Genomic DNA, 16,465 nt, shown 5'->3' with positions numbered 1-16,465 from the left:
TTAAAAATGAAACTAAACTAATAAAAAAAAGATACTCGCAGAGTCGTAGTACTAAACATTGGGTAAAAAACAAAATACAAAAAATCACATTTAACATGTAACGCTATTTTGACAAATAGGAAAAAGAATATTTTCCATTATCATTAATAAAACTAGAATACATGTATATACAAAACAGAAGCATGATATGTCCTAATTATAAGGAAACAACTAGCAATAGTAGTATGTATTTAGCCTAAATATAAGGGGTTGAATATTGGCTTTCCTAATTTATAAATACAAAAATATATTTACTATATATTTAACAATTTGTCATTGTATTCTTTCCAAAAAAAAAAAAAGGTTTGCCATGTAATTGCTCACCTCCACATTTTTTTTCATTTGGTTATTATATGGGATTCGTCCAATATTAGGATATGACATTACTTATATATTTAGAATTGGTCTCAATCTCCTTAATTATTGTAAAATTATAATAATAATCGAAGACGGTTCATTATTTAAATTAATAACAAACTAGTATCCAAGTAATCCAACCATTGGGTCACACGATAGATAAGAAGATAATCATCTAATTTGACAATTAGGTTGCCATTAGAATAGCTCTAAAGGTGATTTGATTGAGAGTTAAAATTTTGAGGAATATGCATACATAAATCAAACCACAATAGCTGATATATAAGTGATCATTGATACCAAACTTGGTATATGTAAATTGTGACTTGGCTAGTGAATGAGGATCGAGGACCACGATCCTATTTGCTATCAATTAAGAAAAATATTAGGATACTAATGCATGCACAGTATAAACTAATTATTAACAATGTCCAAAATAACGTATGGTCGTAGACCAAATAAACAATAATATTGCATTTTATAGGTAATGTCCTATTAGCATTTGGGTTAATACCTTATATGCAAATAGAATCGAAAACTATATCTTTTTTTTTCGGATCAAACAAGTATTCCAAAACAAAAATCGTTGTCTTCTCCAATTAGCTCACAAACACAGATTTCGAAAAATTGTTAATTTTTTTTTTTTTTTAATTTTCGCATACATATAATGACCGATTTTTCATCCCTTGTTTGCGATTATCCAATTAACACTTATTGTTTTAGGATTAAATACAATCCCAGATTCATACATGAATCCAAATTTCGAATGAACTCTTCACATATAATATGTAAATCGATGCAAATTTTCAATTTTCATTGATGTGCGAGTGTATTTACGGGACAAATTAAGGATTACCATAATGGTGGTTAATCTCATCCATGGATAAACAAACTTGAAGAACAATGATAAATAATGAAGAACATTGATGAACAATTTTTTTATTTTGGTTATTTTAATTTAATGTTATTTTTTTATTTAATTAAAATCTGATCTTAATAAATAAATTTTGAAAATCATAAAATAATTTTCAGAAATTCAATAATATATTTTGGAAAATAAAAATTGAATCAAAAAAGGAAAATACTAAAAATAGTGTTTGACCAAGGTTAAAAAAAAATTAAAATTCGACCAATGATAATTAAGTATAGTGATGGTCCAAATAAAGTGGACCATAGTAGAAACATCCATCTCTTATCCTTTTTTTTTTTTTTTAGAATATGGAAAGTTGATTTTGATGTTGTAATTTAGACTTGAGCTGTAATGGTCAATTTTGGACTGGTCGGTTCTGTTGAACCCTAATTAGCTCTGTGGTATTGAGTATTAATAATCGTATTAATAATGTGCTGACACCTGTTGTGCTATATATGCTGAAATATGATATTCTATGTTTTGCTTAGAAGCTCAAAAACAGGATATTACTCTTTTATGTCGGTGGCCATGCAATACTATTATGGGGTTTACTTTTTCAAAGTTATAGAGGTTACCTTTTCAGTGTTATATACTCCGCTAACAAGTGTGGAACTACACATAATTTAATAGTAACCATACAAGATTTTGCATGGAAAAAAAAATTAAATGGTAAACACCCAATGGATAGAGATACTAACCCCACTTTAGTGATATTTGGTGAATTTTATTTATTTCCAACAAATTAGTATGACATATGAACATATTGGAGATACAAATAATTAAAATTCAAGCATAATTGACTACAGTAATATTTAAAGTGTAAGCCATTTATTTATAATTGACTAATCTTAGCCGTCAATTCAACACTTATGCGAAACCGTCACAAAAGGATTGTTTGTTTGATTATTTTATTTTTAACCGTAAAAAAACGTTTAGCAAATACGAGTAATAAACATTTTAACTTCATCCAATGTCATCTTTAATCTAGAACCTCATCGTGTCAATCCAAACCTTTCACTCGTCAAATAAAACTCGTCTATAAATTACTATATTATATATGAAATTAATAAAGTTAAGGAAAATTTGTCATGGATATTATGACCTTTGTCAAGTTTCTAAAAATAATACGACCTTTTGATTGTTCCCCAATAAAATGACCTTTAATATGCATATTCCATAAGTAGTATAAAAGACCGGTTAATTGTTTCATAAATTAATGATGACAATTTTGTTTAATAATATTTTTTTTATTTTTTGAAAATTAGAGTTTAAGGAGTATTATTTATTTAAATTTAAGCAATTAAAAATAATTTTAATATTTTACTATATAATCATAATTATAAATTTTTTTTTTTTTTGAAACCATATAATCATAATTATAAATTCATAACAATATATATGTATTAAGTCTAATGTGGTGATCTTGCAAGCAAAGCAAGACATTATTATTTCTAGTAATTTTTTGGCCAACCCTTGACGCAAAAATGACTGAAAAACCTGGCCTTCAACGAGCTATTTATTCCTCTTGCAAATAAGGATTAAAAAAATAAAATAAAAAATAAAAAAAAAAAACCCTCACTTTTTAACACTTTTGATTATCTGAAAAGAAGTAGATGCACATCAATTGAAACTCACTTTTTATACACCGTGTGGCCTGGACTACTTATTCAAGGGTTACTCAGTCGGTCAAGATTACTTATTCTGGGGTTACTTAGTCAATTAACGCATTTTTGTCGGGATTACTTATTTAGGAGTTACTCAGTCAGTCAGGGTTACTTATTCCAAACTACGCTAGTAACTAGAAAAATGAAATGAAATAAAATAAAATACAAGTAAATACACTGGTAATTAAACTATACAACTACTAGATTAATTCCCGTGCGATGCACGAATATAATAAAAGAATTTATAATTGTGTAAATTTCAAACACATATCATTTAAAATATGTAAAATCTTTGTATTACATACGGTACTATTGACATACACTAGTAGAAAAAGCCTCATTTGCGTCGCTCATTTATAGTGTATTTGCGTCGCTTCTATGAGCAACGCAACTGCTCGCGACGCAAATGACTTTTAAGTCATTTGCGTCGCTCCTAGGGGCGACGCAAATAAGAGTCATTTGCGTCGCTCCTTTATAAACAAGCGACGCAAATGACTTTTTTTATAAACTTATTTTTTGTCATTTGCGTCGCTCCTTTATAAACAAGCGACGCAAATGACTTTTTTTAAAAACTTATTTTTTGACATTTGCGTCACTCCTTTATAAAAGAGCGACGCAAATGATTTTTCTGATAAACTTATTTTAAGTCATTTGCGTCACTCCTTTATAAAAGAGCGACGCAAATGACTTTTCTGATAAACTTATTTTAAGTCATTTGCGTCACCCCTTTATAAAAGAGCGACGCAAATGACTTTTCTGATAAACTTATTTTAAGTCATTTGCGTCGCCCCTTTATAAACAAGCGACGCAAATAACTCTTTTGCTAAACTTTTTTTGTTATTTGCGTCACTCCTTCATAAACAAGCGACGCAAATGACTCTTCCAATATATGCATTTTTTGTTATTTGTGTCACTTGTTTATGTAGGAGTGACGCAAATAACTGAGTAGACAATACAAAACTGTTGTATTTGCGTCACTTGTTTGTTTAATGAGTGACGCAAATGAGGTGAATTTTTTTTTTAATTATAATATAATAATTGCCTTGTATATGTTTGTAGTACCTGTTTTCCTAGGTATAAAGTAATATGCTAACGCTAATATAATTGAAATTAAAATGCAATATTATTGAATAATGCAAATGTAAATTTCGGCAGAGTCTCCTTTGTAATTTGGCCTACCCATAAAATTGGGAATGACGGCATTATATTAACAACCTGTCCAATAAGATTACATCTCAATATCATAGACATTATACTCATAATCCCAACACCAATTAACCAAATTACTTCATTTCAAGCCTATAATCCAAAACAAGAGTCAAACATGCGCTAAGTGGTAAATCTAAAGTTCAACATTACATATAAAATACTCTGCCCAAATATCTCGGACTCATTTATCTCCTCCTCAGTGTACGGTGTAGTTCTTGAAAAATCCTATCAACACAACAAATATACAAGAGGAAAGTTTTAATTCAAGATTGTAGCTAACATCAAATTGTATTTATCAAACAAAAAATGAAATATTTGACAACTCATACCTGAATAAGATCTTCACTGCTATGGTGATGTTCAAGTATTTCGTACATATAACGCATGACGTAGTAGCCACACTCACGTCCACCCAATTGTTGAGGACACTACATGTAATATATTTGTAAGTTGAATTAAATTGCTATACTTCAATTATTAAGAAACTAAAATTTAGGGTCAGAAATTAAGGTAACCTGTCCCAAATGCCATGTCAATATATTTGTTTTAAGGCAACAGTGCTAAACTCTTCAATTCCTCGTAAAAAACTTGTACAATTTCGTTTACCATACATCCAACTTCGATCCATTTTCAACCACTGAATAACAAAATTAATTTTAAGATAATGTGTATATTTTGTAACATATATAGCTCCTTAACCATAAACAAGAATATAAGGCATCAAACATTTTCATTCAAAGTTTATATCATGTAAATGCAACTCCGGATGATCCAATAAGGTCCTTATCACTCCAACCTAACCCATTCTTGAATGTCCTATCTCACTAATAACTACTTGTAAAGTTTGGTTCTAAAGAAAATCCGGCAGCATTTCCCTACAGTTCTCCAAGCACACAATGTAGATAATCGGCTATCAACATATGTACCCAGAGAACAATCGGGAAATAGTGAGCCATGATCTTCTTAGATCCAAAACAATTCAAGTAGTTATCACCTAAATGAGATAGAACATTCAAGAACAGTCCCAAACCGGGGACTATTCAAGACTTACTCCTAATGAGTAAGCCCTGAACGGGTATCTAAGTCAATGATGCAAGTATTATTGCAATTCCAATCAATTATATCACAATTAAAAATCTCATACAATTCACAATCATTATACCAACCAGAACAAATAAGTTAATATTGCAAAGAATGGTTCAGATATATATACCACAAGTGAAGACAATCTCGTATGCGTACTACCGCCTTAATCGTTTGTCCACAACCAGAACCTCGAGCAACTTGTGGAATTCACTTCCGCATAATTAAGAATCTGCCATAAAAAATTACATATATTAAACCAACATAGTTGATTCAACTTAATCTACCATGTATGTGACATAAAAGTTGTTATTCGGCATTGATTCTATTCTTTAATCCTCTTTTTGTTTTCTTTTCTGATCAAATTTGACTTTATTACATATCTTTATAAGTAAAGGTGGGGGTGCATAACTGCATATGTAATAGTCAGGTGTGACGGGGTTCAAGCAATGCAAAGAGCAGGAATCTTAGTGGATCATAATTTTCACCAAAACCTTACCTAATTAATTAATCATACTAATAATTTTCTTCATAAAATCAGATCAAGCAACCCATTCCTAAGAGGTATTCACAATATTTGACTCACGTGACGCCATGTGAGTCCGTAGGAGCAATTTTTTTATTAATGGCAGATCTACTGGTATCGTACTCACCCCCTTTCCTTTATATCTTATTGTTTATAGTGGACAGGAATACATACAACATATACTATATATGATGATCACAGAAAGTGACCAAACCAAAAGGGACAGTCCAAATATTAAGTATCTTTGTCCCTGTGATTATGATAATCACTTTGTCTGACCACGTATTTGCGTGTGTGCTCGTGATCCTAAATCTCATAGAACAAGAGCGAGCACGAGAGAAATAGAGTTCAGGACATTACTGAAAGTGCCTAAGTAGAGGTACTTGTTCTCATAAACGCACCCAATTCGTGCTTCCCGTCGCCCATTATGATGATGCCTACAAAAAAATTAAATGATAAAAAATAATTTTAATAAGACATTCAAAGAATCATAGATGTCAACCAGTAGTATATTGCAAAACAGCAACTGTAAAAATCTACAGACTAAATGCAAACAAATTTGCAGAACAAATGGAGCACTAACAATTATCCATAGTAAAAGAACACAATCTATTAAATTACTTTAGTTTGAAGTTTGAAACTTCAAAGAAACCATGGTATTTCAAAAAAAAAAAAAAAAGCCCCAAAAAACTTTTACCGCAAATTGTATCCAGGCTTTGAACAGTGCAATAGTATTTCACTGGGTGGAAGAACAGATCGCATAAAAGCAGGCTTTGCAGGTGAACAACTATGTCAAGTTGACTGCACTCCTACGCCAATAACATGAAGTAATAATAAGCTCCTTACTTAACTAAACTACATAGAGAAAGTAAAAGACAATTTCCTACACGCCAGAGAAAAACTAAGGCTGAGTACATAACCTGTGAGGCTGTGATACCTTCACAAGTATCCGCCTACTTCTAAAGGTCAAAGACCCAAAGAGAAAAAGTTCAATATTTGCTCCATAATTATACCGTACATAATATTGAAAAGATCCCAGATGATTAAGCCTAGCATTCCAATTACAATATCACTTCTCTATTAGGACATAAGCTAGAGGCCTGGCTTATCATGCAACATTTTTAGGGACTATGCAATATGCTCAAATGACTATGCTATTCTACAGACTGTTCAAAGATGCAAACAAGCAACCAGTAAAATATTGCAAAACAGCCATATAAATTCAATGACTATGCAATATGCTCAGATGAAAATTGACTTCAAAAATTCAATGACTGAAATTCACAAGTATGCAATATGCTCAAATGAAAATTCAATGACTGAAAATTATAAAAATTCAATTAAATCTGCCATATAAATTCTAATTAGTGAACTAACACTAAACCTGAAATTAAACTAAGTCCGAGCCAAAATCGATTGAACATAAAAGATTGAACATTCTAATTAGTGAACTAACACTAAAAGTTCAAGTTAAATGCTACATTCTATCTACCATGAAAAGATTGAACATAAATAGAAGCAATCTTACCATAGGTGAAATTGATTTCTAAAATTCAACAATGTCGAGCCGAAATCGATTTTTGGGGGCGAAATTAAGCAATTTTTCCACTCGAAAATTCAAAAATTCAACATTGCTGTAATTTGCTTGAACTTCCTCGGGTTTTTGGGGGCGAAATTAAGCGATTTTTCCACTCGAAAATATCAGATATTGCTCGAATTTTTTCAGCAGGATTTTTAATTGAATTTTTTGGGGTTTCTACGGTTCGAATTCGTATGGAATTGAGTACATTTTTTGCTCGAAATGGGGGATTTTTGGTCGAAAATAATCAATTTTTCTGGGGTTTAAGGGTTCGAATTAATTAGGGTTTTTGGTCTAAATTTTAGCTCGAAATTGCTCGGATTTGCTGCCGATTATGGGTGTTGAACTTGATTGCGATTTTGGATGTTGAATTTGCTGGGGATTTGCAGTTTTTTGGGCGAATTTGTGGGTGTTTTTTGGGCGAATTTGTTGGATTGAAGGGTCGAAATTGAAAAGCTGGGGATTTGCAGTTTAGTGAATTAGTGAAAGTGAAAAGCTAAGGTCAAAAGCGCAGAATGGGTAACCTAAAGCAGAGTTATTTGCGTCACTTCATAATAAAAATGCGACGCAAATAACAAAATCTGAAATGCTGAAAATTTGTTATTTGCGTCGCTCATTTATTAAAAGAGTGACGCAAATTATTCAGTGCCTTATTTGCGTCGCTTGTCAGTAAATGAGTGACGCAAATAATAAACTTATTTGCGTCGCTTTAATAAATAAGAGCGACGCAAATGATAGAAAGCTAACATACATTTGTTTTTTGCGTCGCTTCTTTAATAACAAGCGACGCAAATAACTTTAAAGTATAGTAAAAATACACATTTGCTTCGTTCTTTAGAATGAGTGACGCAAATATGGCGACGCAAATGAGGCTTTTTCTACTAGTGATAAACCAAACTACAAATATTAAAATACTATAAACAAAAGAAAATTCACGTCTACAATAAAAATTAGTGAACTTTGTAGTTTGATGGGATAATCACATATATAAAAGGTTGATATATGTTTTCCTAAACATTTTTAAAAGGTTCTTAAAAAAAAAGTAATGAAAAATTGAAAATAAAAAATTTTATTGTATTGCATTAAATTACTTTGCAATCAGTAGTTTATTTTTTTTTTAAAAAAAAATATGAAAGGAAAAAAAAAAGTTTAGGCAGGAAAAAAAAAAGAAGGAGAAGCTGACACGTGTTCAATTTGCAAAAAATGATAATGTCAGCGGTTGTTCTTTTAGTAATATTTATAGATTATAGAAACTATACTAGTACTTGTTAATTTTTTACTATTTTTTATTTTTTTTCAAAAAAAAATCAAAATCTTATTAATACTACGTATGAATGTATAATGCTTTAGATTTTTATTTTTTTTTATTTTTTTATTTTTTTTTGTAATACTATGACTAAGCTGTTATAGTCCTTTAGTTAACAAAATCTATTCTATAAGTATTTAGTTAGGCAAAATATATTCTATAAGGACTATGACTAAGCTATCACAGTCCTTTAGTTAACAAAATACGAGTATATTCTATAAGTATCTTATCAATATGACAGCTTAGTTAGGCAAAATATATACTATAATTCTGTAAGTATTTAACATATTTGTATTAATATTTTAATTAGTTAACAAAATATATACTTAGTATATTTGAGATTTTTTTTTATTGAAAAGAGTCATCCTTTATATAAAGTACTTTTAATTCCTATAAAAAAAAAAGTACTTTTATATATATTATTAACATCATTAAAACCCCTAGGACAAATCATGCCCCCAAAAAAAGAAAAACAAAAATTGGTTAGATTTTGGTTTATCTTTATTTTTATTTTAATTAATTTCAACCTAATATCATGGTCATCAAGCTTTAGCATTCAACAACGGCTTTTTATTTTAAAAAATCATTCAACAATGGCGGATGATTATTCACGAATTCATATGACTATTCTAAATTAAACTAAAAATCATTTCAATTCTAACAATTGATCCCGAAAAATAATCCACAAATTTTTCAATCGAATTTTTTTATTCACATAGTTAAATTGATATAAACTCTGAAAATTAAAGCATAAATGTGATTATTAAACAATAATCTTATTGATTCCATATGTAATTTGGTAATTTTTTGGATTAATAATAAACATTGGAGGTTGAAGATGGAGTTCCCCATTAAAATAGATAAAAAACAAATTATGTACACCATTGAAGATGGATGAAGCTATCAAAATGGGGATGAGGGTATACAAAAAAATTTTGTCAATTGTTTATTTTGAAATATTTTCTTCAATTTTATAACTATGAGTGATTATTTATAATATTATAACTTGGAAAAAAAATTGCCCTCTAAAAATAATGAACCAAACAACCCTTTGCTGACTGGTAGCTGACTTGTCATCACTTAAATAATGTGTAACTTTTATTTTTAAATTTTTGTAAAAAAATATTCGAAGGCTAAGATTAAGCAATAGAAATTATCAACGGTTGAGATTTAGTCTATTATTGCAGTCGACCATAGTCGTCCGTAGTCGTCAACTACGCTAGAACCATCCAGCAAGTATTGTTCCATGTCTAGTGATAGATGTATAGTTTAGAATATTCTTTCAAACAAAAAAATGTATAGTTTAGAATAGTCTAAATTGGCATTTAAGTTCTTGACAGCTAGAGTGATAATACTAGGGTTGGATCAATTCTCCTCCACCAAAAATATTTTACAAAATTTTGAAATAAAAACTTGCATATAAATTGTAATTTTAACTTGACTGCACGTTTTCTGTGTGGTTGGACACACCGTGTGGCCGGCTAACACAACACCAAATATTGTCCGAGTAACTTCTAACCGATCGAGTAACCCCTGACCAATTGTGTGACCCCTAACCGACCTCGTAACTCCTACCGACTTAGTAACCCTACCGACCGAGTAACCCTTGATATAAGTAATCCCGACCATACAGTTTAGCCAGCCACATATAAAACTTTGTGATAACTTGACTGTTTCCATCCTTGATCCTATGGCATTTTCTTTTAATATGTAACAAAATCAAAAATAAATTAATAAAAGGTGGCCCATCCTATAATAATATCTAACATAATACTCAACATTACAAAAATATCCCATGCACTTATATGCTTGCAATGTCCAAAATGGCCTCAAAACCTTAATCAATCATTTTTCTTTATTTCGGCTTGCAAAACAAGAATCAATACAACATGTTAAATTCCAAACTCCGGTAGTTAAATATTGATCCCGGGAAATTGAGTAAGTATTGAGGATATTTTGGTAGGATATATTTTTGGGAATATTTGGTGATTATCTTTTATATTGTTTCCTAATTTCTAGTAACCTAATTAAGGTAATTCTAGGAATTTGTATTGTATATATATGTGTTACCCTGATCAATGAAAGTTAAGCCGTAAGTTTATACAAATTCTACATGGTATCGGAGCCTTGATTTTTTTTCTCTGTAAAATTCAACGATGGGGGATACACCTCCTCCACCGCCACCTACGAAAATTGAAACAAATTCCCCTTTCTACCTTGGACCGCAAGATCGGCCCGGGGATTTCATTACTTCACAGCGTCTCAAATTGGATAATTTCCATGATTGGTCTCATGCCGTGCGAATTGCTTTGTGTTCTCGTCGGAAGTTTGGTTTTCTTGATGGTAGTATCACCTCCTTTGAACCGCCGTGTACGAAGGATGATTGGGTTACAATTCATTGTATGTTAGTTTCTTGGCTCATGAACACAATCGATCCCGAGGTAAAATCTATGCTTTCACATTATGATGATGCTAAGAAATTGTGGGATGATTTACATGAGCGCTTTTGTCTTGTTAATGGCCCTAGAATTCAACAAATTAAATCTGATATTAATAGATGTGAACAATCGAAGACTATGACGGTTGCGGTTTATTATAGTAAATTATCAGTTTTGTGGGATGAACTTGATCAACTAGAACCCCTAATTTCTTGTAAATGTGGGAAGTGTACTTGTAATGTTGGGAAGCAAAACGCAGAGAGGCGTGATGGGGATCATCTTCAACAATTTTTTCTTGGTTTATACTCTGAGTATTATGCTCCTTTGCGATCCACGTTGCTATCTCAAGATCCCCTGCCCACTTTAAATAGAGCATATCAACAGGTTTCGCAGGATGAGAAAGTCAGGGGTATTTCTCGTGTCAAGGAGGAGTCTCCTCCTGCCCTAGGGTTCGCTGTACGGACTGCTGCAGGGAGGGGGCGTGCTGGTGGCACTGGTGGCTCTGATCGGCAGCTGCCGGTGTGTGACAAGTGTAAAAAGGTGGGTCATGAAACCGTGAAGTGCTGGTCTGATAAAACTTGTGCTTACTGTAAAAAACGAGGCCATGAAGAAAACCGCTGCTATGACAAATATGGTTGGCCAGAGAGTGCTGCTGGCAGCCAAGGGGGCTACCCGTAGCTGGTCGAGGTCGTGGAGGTCCCGTGAAGGCTAATGCGGTCTCGGGTGGTGGCTCAAATCCGGAGGATACAAGTTCTTTTGCTTCGGGTCGTTTATTTTCTAGTGAACAATGGAAGGCGATTACGGGATTGATGGGTAATGCTACACTTTCCGATAATCGTTTGAGTGGTAAGTTTGATGATACCTCTTGGATTATTGACACAGGAGCTACGCATCACGTAACCGGAGAAAAACATTGGCTTTTTGATACAAAGAGCTTTGAATGTCCGGTTGGTTTTCCCAATGGAGAAACAGTTTCGGCATCTCTTATTGGCTTTTTTGTTTATCGGACAAGGTTACTCTCACCGGAGTACTCTATGTTCCTAATTTGAGCTGTAACTTGATTTCTGTTTCGCAACTCAATGATGATCTTAATTAACTGTCCAATTTAATTCTTATATTTGTGCTATACAGGACCAAACGAAGGAGCTGATTGGAACGGGCACTAGGAGGGACGGATTGTTTTACTTTAGCAAAACGGATTCGGTGCATCATGTGAGTGCTCTTGCTGCAAATTTAGAGTTGGGGTTGTGGCATCGCCGTATGGGTCATCCTTCCGAGAAAGTAGTTAAGTTACTTCCTACAGTTAGTAATAAAGCTTGTTTAGATAAAGGATGTGAAGTATGTATGCGTGCTAAGCATCCTAGAGATAGTTTTCCTTTGAGTGACAATAAAGCATCTAGAATATTTGAAAAAATTCATTGTGATTTGTGGGGTCCGTATAGACATGTTTCGTCATGCGGTGCTCGTTATTTTTTTACTATAGTTGATGATTATTCTAGAGCCGTTTGGATTTATTTAATGAATGATAAAACGGAGGTTTTTCGTATGTTCTTGATGTTTGTTGCTATGGTGGAACGACAATTTTCTCAACCATAAAAATTGTGCAAAGTGATAATGGTACGGAGTTTAATTGTTTGCGTGAATTTTTTGATGCTACGGGTATTATTTTCCAAACCTCTTGTGTGGGTACACCGCAAAAAAACGGGAGGGTTGAGAGAAAACATAAACATCTTTTGTCAGTTGGGAGAGCTTTGAGATTCCAGGCCAAATTACCTATTTATTTTTGGGGTGAGTGTGTGCTTGCCGCGGCTCACCTCATTAATCGTACTCCTACTCCGTTGCTACAAAATAAAACCCCTTTTGAAATTCTATTTGGTAAACCTCCTATGTTTGATGTCATTCGTACTTTTGGTTGCTTATGTTTTGCACATAATCAGAAAACTAACGGGGATAAATTTGCAAGTAGAAGTCGGAAGTGTGTTTTTGTGGGCTATCCTTTTGGGAAGAAAGGGTGGCGTTTGTATGACCTTGAATCTAAGGCGTTTTTTGTGTCTCAGGATGTTAAGTTCATTGATGATGTGTTTCCGTTTGCTACTCTGGAAGATGTTAACATAGAGCCTCATGTTTTTTATTCGGGTTATGATGTGCATGATGATTTTGTGGAATATGACGAGGATAATGGTGGAGAAGTGCATGATAATGGTTTGGTTGAGGAAACGGCTACTGTCCACACGCAAGAGGGGTCCGTGGGCAAGGGGACAGTAGCACAGCAGTCAGTGGCAGACTACTCCGCAACCAGATCGCGGCCAGAGGCCAAGAACCGCAGCCTGGCCGCGGAGTATACTGCTGGGCAGCAAGACGCAGCTCAGACCGCAGCTAGGCCGCGGCCAGAGGCCACAAACCGCAGCCTAGCCGCGGAGGAGCCTGCTGGCAGCTCTGCTAGCGTGCAGCCACCCCAACGCCATGATGAAAATGGCAGCGTAGGGGCAGCAGACCAGAAGCCCTTGGGGCGTGGTCATCGGGAAAAAATACCCAACGTCCGTCACCGTGATTATGTAACTCACTCGGATTTTGCTAATAATCCGTCTCCCTCCACTCCGTCCTCCAATGCTCCTTCAGGTACTCCCTATCCTTTAGCACATTATATAAATTGTGACAAGTTTTCTGTGAATTATTGTAAGTTCCTGGCAGCTATTGTTGGTGGTCATGATCCGAAATCTTTTAAAGAGGCCATGAAACATGAAGGTTGGAGGAAATCTATGCAAGAGGAAATAAAGGCTTTGGAAGATAACGGTACATGGACCTTAACGCATCTTCCCCCCGGTAAACGTGCACTAGGGAGTCAATGGGTGTTTAAGACAAAATATTTGTCTAATGGTGATATTGAACGACTAAAATCTCGTTTAGTTGTTTTTGGTAATCATCAGTAGGAAGGCATAGATTATGGTGAAACGTTTGCTCCAGTTGCAAAGATGACAACAGTTCGGGCTTTTCTTGCAATTGCAGCATCAAAGAATTGGGAACTTCATCAAATGGATGTGCATAATGCTTTCTTGCATGGTGATCTTGATGAGGAGGTATACATGAAATTACCTCCCGGGTTTGAAAGTGAAGATCCTACGTTAGTGTGTCGCTTGGACAAGTCCTTGTATGGGTTGAAGCAAGCACCGAGGTGTTGGTTTGCAAAGCTAACTACAGCTTTGAAAGGGTATGGCTTCATTCAATCTTACTCTGATTATTCTCTTTTCACGTATACTAAAGGCAAAGTTCAGATTAATGTCTTGGTATATGTTGATGATCTTATTATTTCTGGTAATCATTCCGCTGCACTTGTTGGTTTCAAGGCTTATCTCAGTGATTGTTTCAAGATGAAAGATCTAGGTTCTTTGAAATATTTTTTGGGCATAGAAGTTGCTCGCAGTGCTTCAGGTTTATTTTTATGTCAACGGAAATATACGTTGGATATTATTTCTGAAGCAGGTTTGTTAGGAGCAAAGCCTAGTGGTTTTCCCATGGAGCAAAACCACAAGCTTGGTCGTGCCACAGGTGAGCTTCTTGCGGATCCGGAGGCGTATCGTAGGTTGGTTGGTCGATTGATTTACCTAGGTGTCACTAGACCGGATCTAGCATACTCAGTTCATATCTTGTCTCAGTTTATGCAACAGCCGCGTATTGAGCATTGGGAAGTGGCTCTTCGTGTTGTTCGTTATTTGAAAGGTACTCCGGGCCAGGGTATCTTGTTGAGTGCTACTAGTGACCTCACCTTGGAAGGTTGGTGTGATTCGGATTGGGCGGCGTGTCCACTCACTCGTCGCTCTGTCACAGGTTGGTTTGTATTTTTAGGACATTCACCCATCTCTTGGAAAACTAAAAAGCAACCAACTGTGGCAACGTCCTCTTGTGATGCCGAGTACAGGGCTATGTATGCAGCCACTTGTGAGCTCAAGTGGCTTAAGGGTTTGTTGTTGAGTTTGGGTGTGCATCACCCTAAGGCAATCAAGTTATTTTGTGATAGTCAATCTGCTCTGCACATCGCAAAGAATCCGGTCTTTCATGAAAGGACCAAACATATTGAAGTTGACTGTCACTTTGTTCGGGATGTTATTATTGATGGCTTGATTTCTCCTTCGTATGTTCCTACGACTACTCAATTGGCCGACATTTTCACGAAGGCTCTTGGGAAGTCACAGTTTGATCATGTTTTGTCCAAGTTGGGCACTTATGATTCTAGTGCTCCAACTTGAGGGGGGGTATTGAGGATATTTTGGTAGGATATATTTTTGGGAATATTTGGTGATTATCTTTTATATTGTTTCCTTATTTCTAGTAACCTAATTAAGGTAATTCTAGGAATTAGTATTGTATATATATGTGTTACCCTGATCAATGAAAATTAAGCCGTAAGTTTATACAAATTCTATAGTAAGGTTCCAATTCATAACCTTAAATTGCTAAGGTCATTATTGCCACCTTTTATTTAAATATTCATTATGTAGAATGAATCACATAAAAATTTCCTATAAAGTTTTACAATTTACATTATTATTATTTGTAGTTTGGTATAATAAATTTCTGAGAATAAATTAATACTCATGTAGCAAGTATTATTGTTTCATGTCAAGTAATAGTGATGTATAGTATAGAATAGTCTAAATTGCCATTTAAGTTCATGTCTACGATAAGATCAATTCTCTTCCACCAAAATTATTTCTTTTAAAAAAAGAATAATAGAAAATAAAAGCTGGCAATTAGATAGATAGTAATCGATCTCAACTTGATTATTGTTTCCATCGTTGATCCTATGATACTTTCATTTAAGAAAACGAAATTAATTAATAAACGAAATTGATGTTGATCCATCCTAGCCATAAGAAAATTCAACGTAATACTTAGAAAATAATAATATCTTCCATGCACGAAATGTCCAAAATGACCCTTATCATAACTCAATAAATACCGTTCATTCTTAACAAAACTAATCACACAAAAAAATATTACAACAATAACAAAAGAGTTCAAAAAAAAATGATGAAGAGCTTTGTTATCATGATGGTGATGATGTCCCTAATGGTGGGCACATCAATGGCGAGCGGCGAATGCAACATGTATGGCAGATGCCCTGCAGGCTATTGCTGCAGCAAGTATGGGTACTGTGGTGTTGGACCCGCTTACTGCGGCGATGCCGAGATGCAGGTTGCCCACCCATCTGCTAATGCTACTGATCTTCCCCAAGCTCGGAAGGTTCGCGCTGCCCCTGTTGTTGGAGTTAAAACTCCTTGATGCTCCAACTTATTCAAAAATGGCCTGATAATTAATTATGTAATCTCGTTCTGCTTAATTATCCACTATAAATG

The 16,465-nt window shown here is 34.0% G+C and overlaps 1 protein-coding gene across 1 annotated transcript; it reads left to right on the top strand.

Moving 5' to 3' along the window:
* The first annotated feature begins 10,829 nt into the window (after positions 1 to 10,829).
* On the top strand, positions 10,830 to 11,789 carry LOC145636656 (uncharacterized). Its single transcript, XM_081688225.1, has one exon. The coding sequence runs from the start codon at positions 10,830 to 10,832 to the stop codon at positions 11,787 to 11,789; it is 960 nt and encodes a 319-aa protein (XP_081544351.1).
* Positions 11,790 to 16,465: the final 4,676 nt, after the last annotated feature.

Source organism: Chenopodium album, chromosome 1, assembly GCF_948465745.1.
Source record: "Chenopodium album chromosome 1, dcCheAlbu1.1, whole genome shotgun sequence".
NCBI classification, from domain to species: domain Eukaryota; kingdom Viridiplantae; phylum Streptophyta; class Magnoliopsida; order Caryophyllales; family Amaranthaceae; genus Chenopodium; species Chenopodium album.
This window is presented reverse-complemented; position numbering and strand designations above follow the sequence as displayed.

What these genes read in the sequence shown, in the direction of transcription:
- LOC145636656 (XM_081688225.1), top strand. Translation starts at nt 10,830, where the DNA reads ATGGGGGATACACCTCCTCCACCGCCACCTACGAAAATTGAAACAAAT.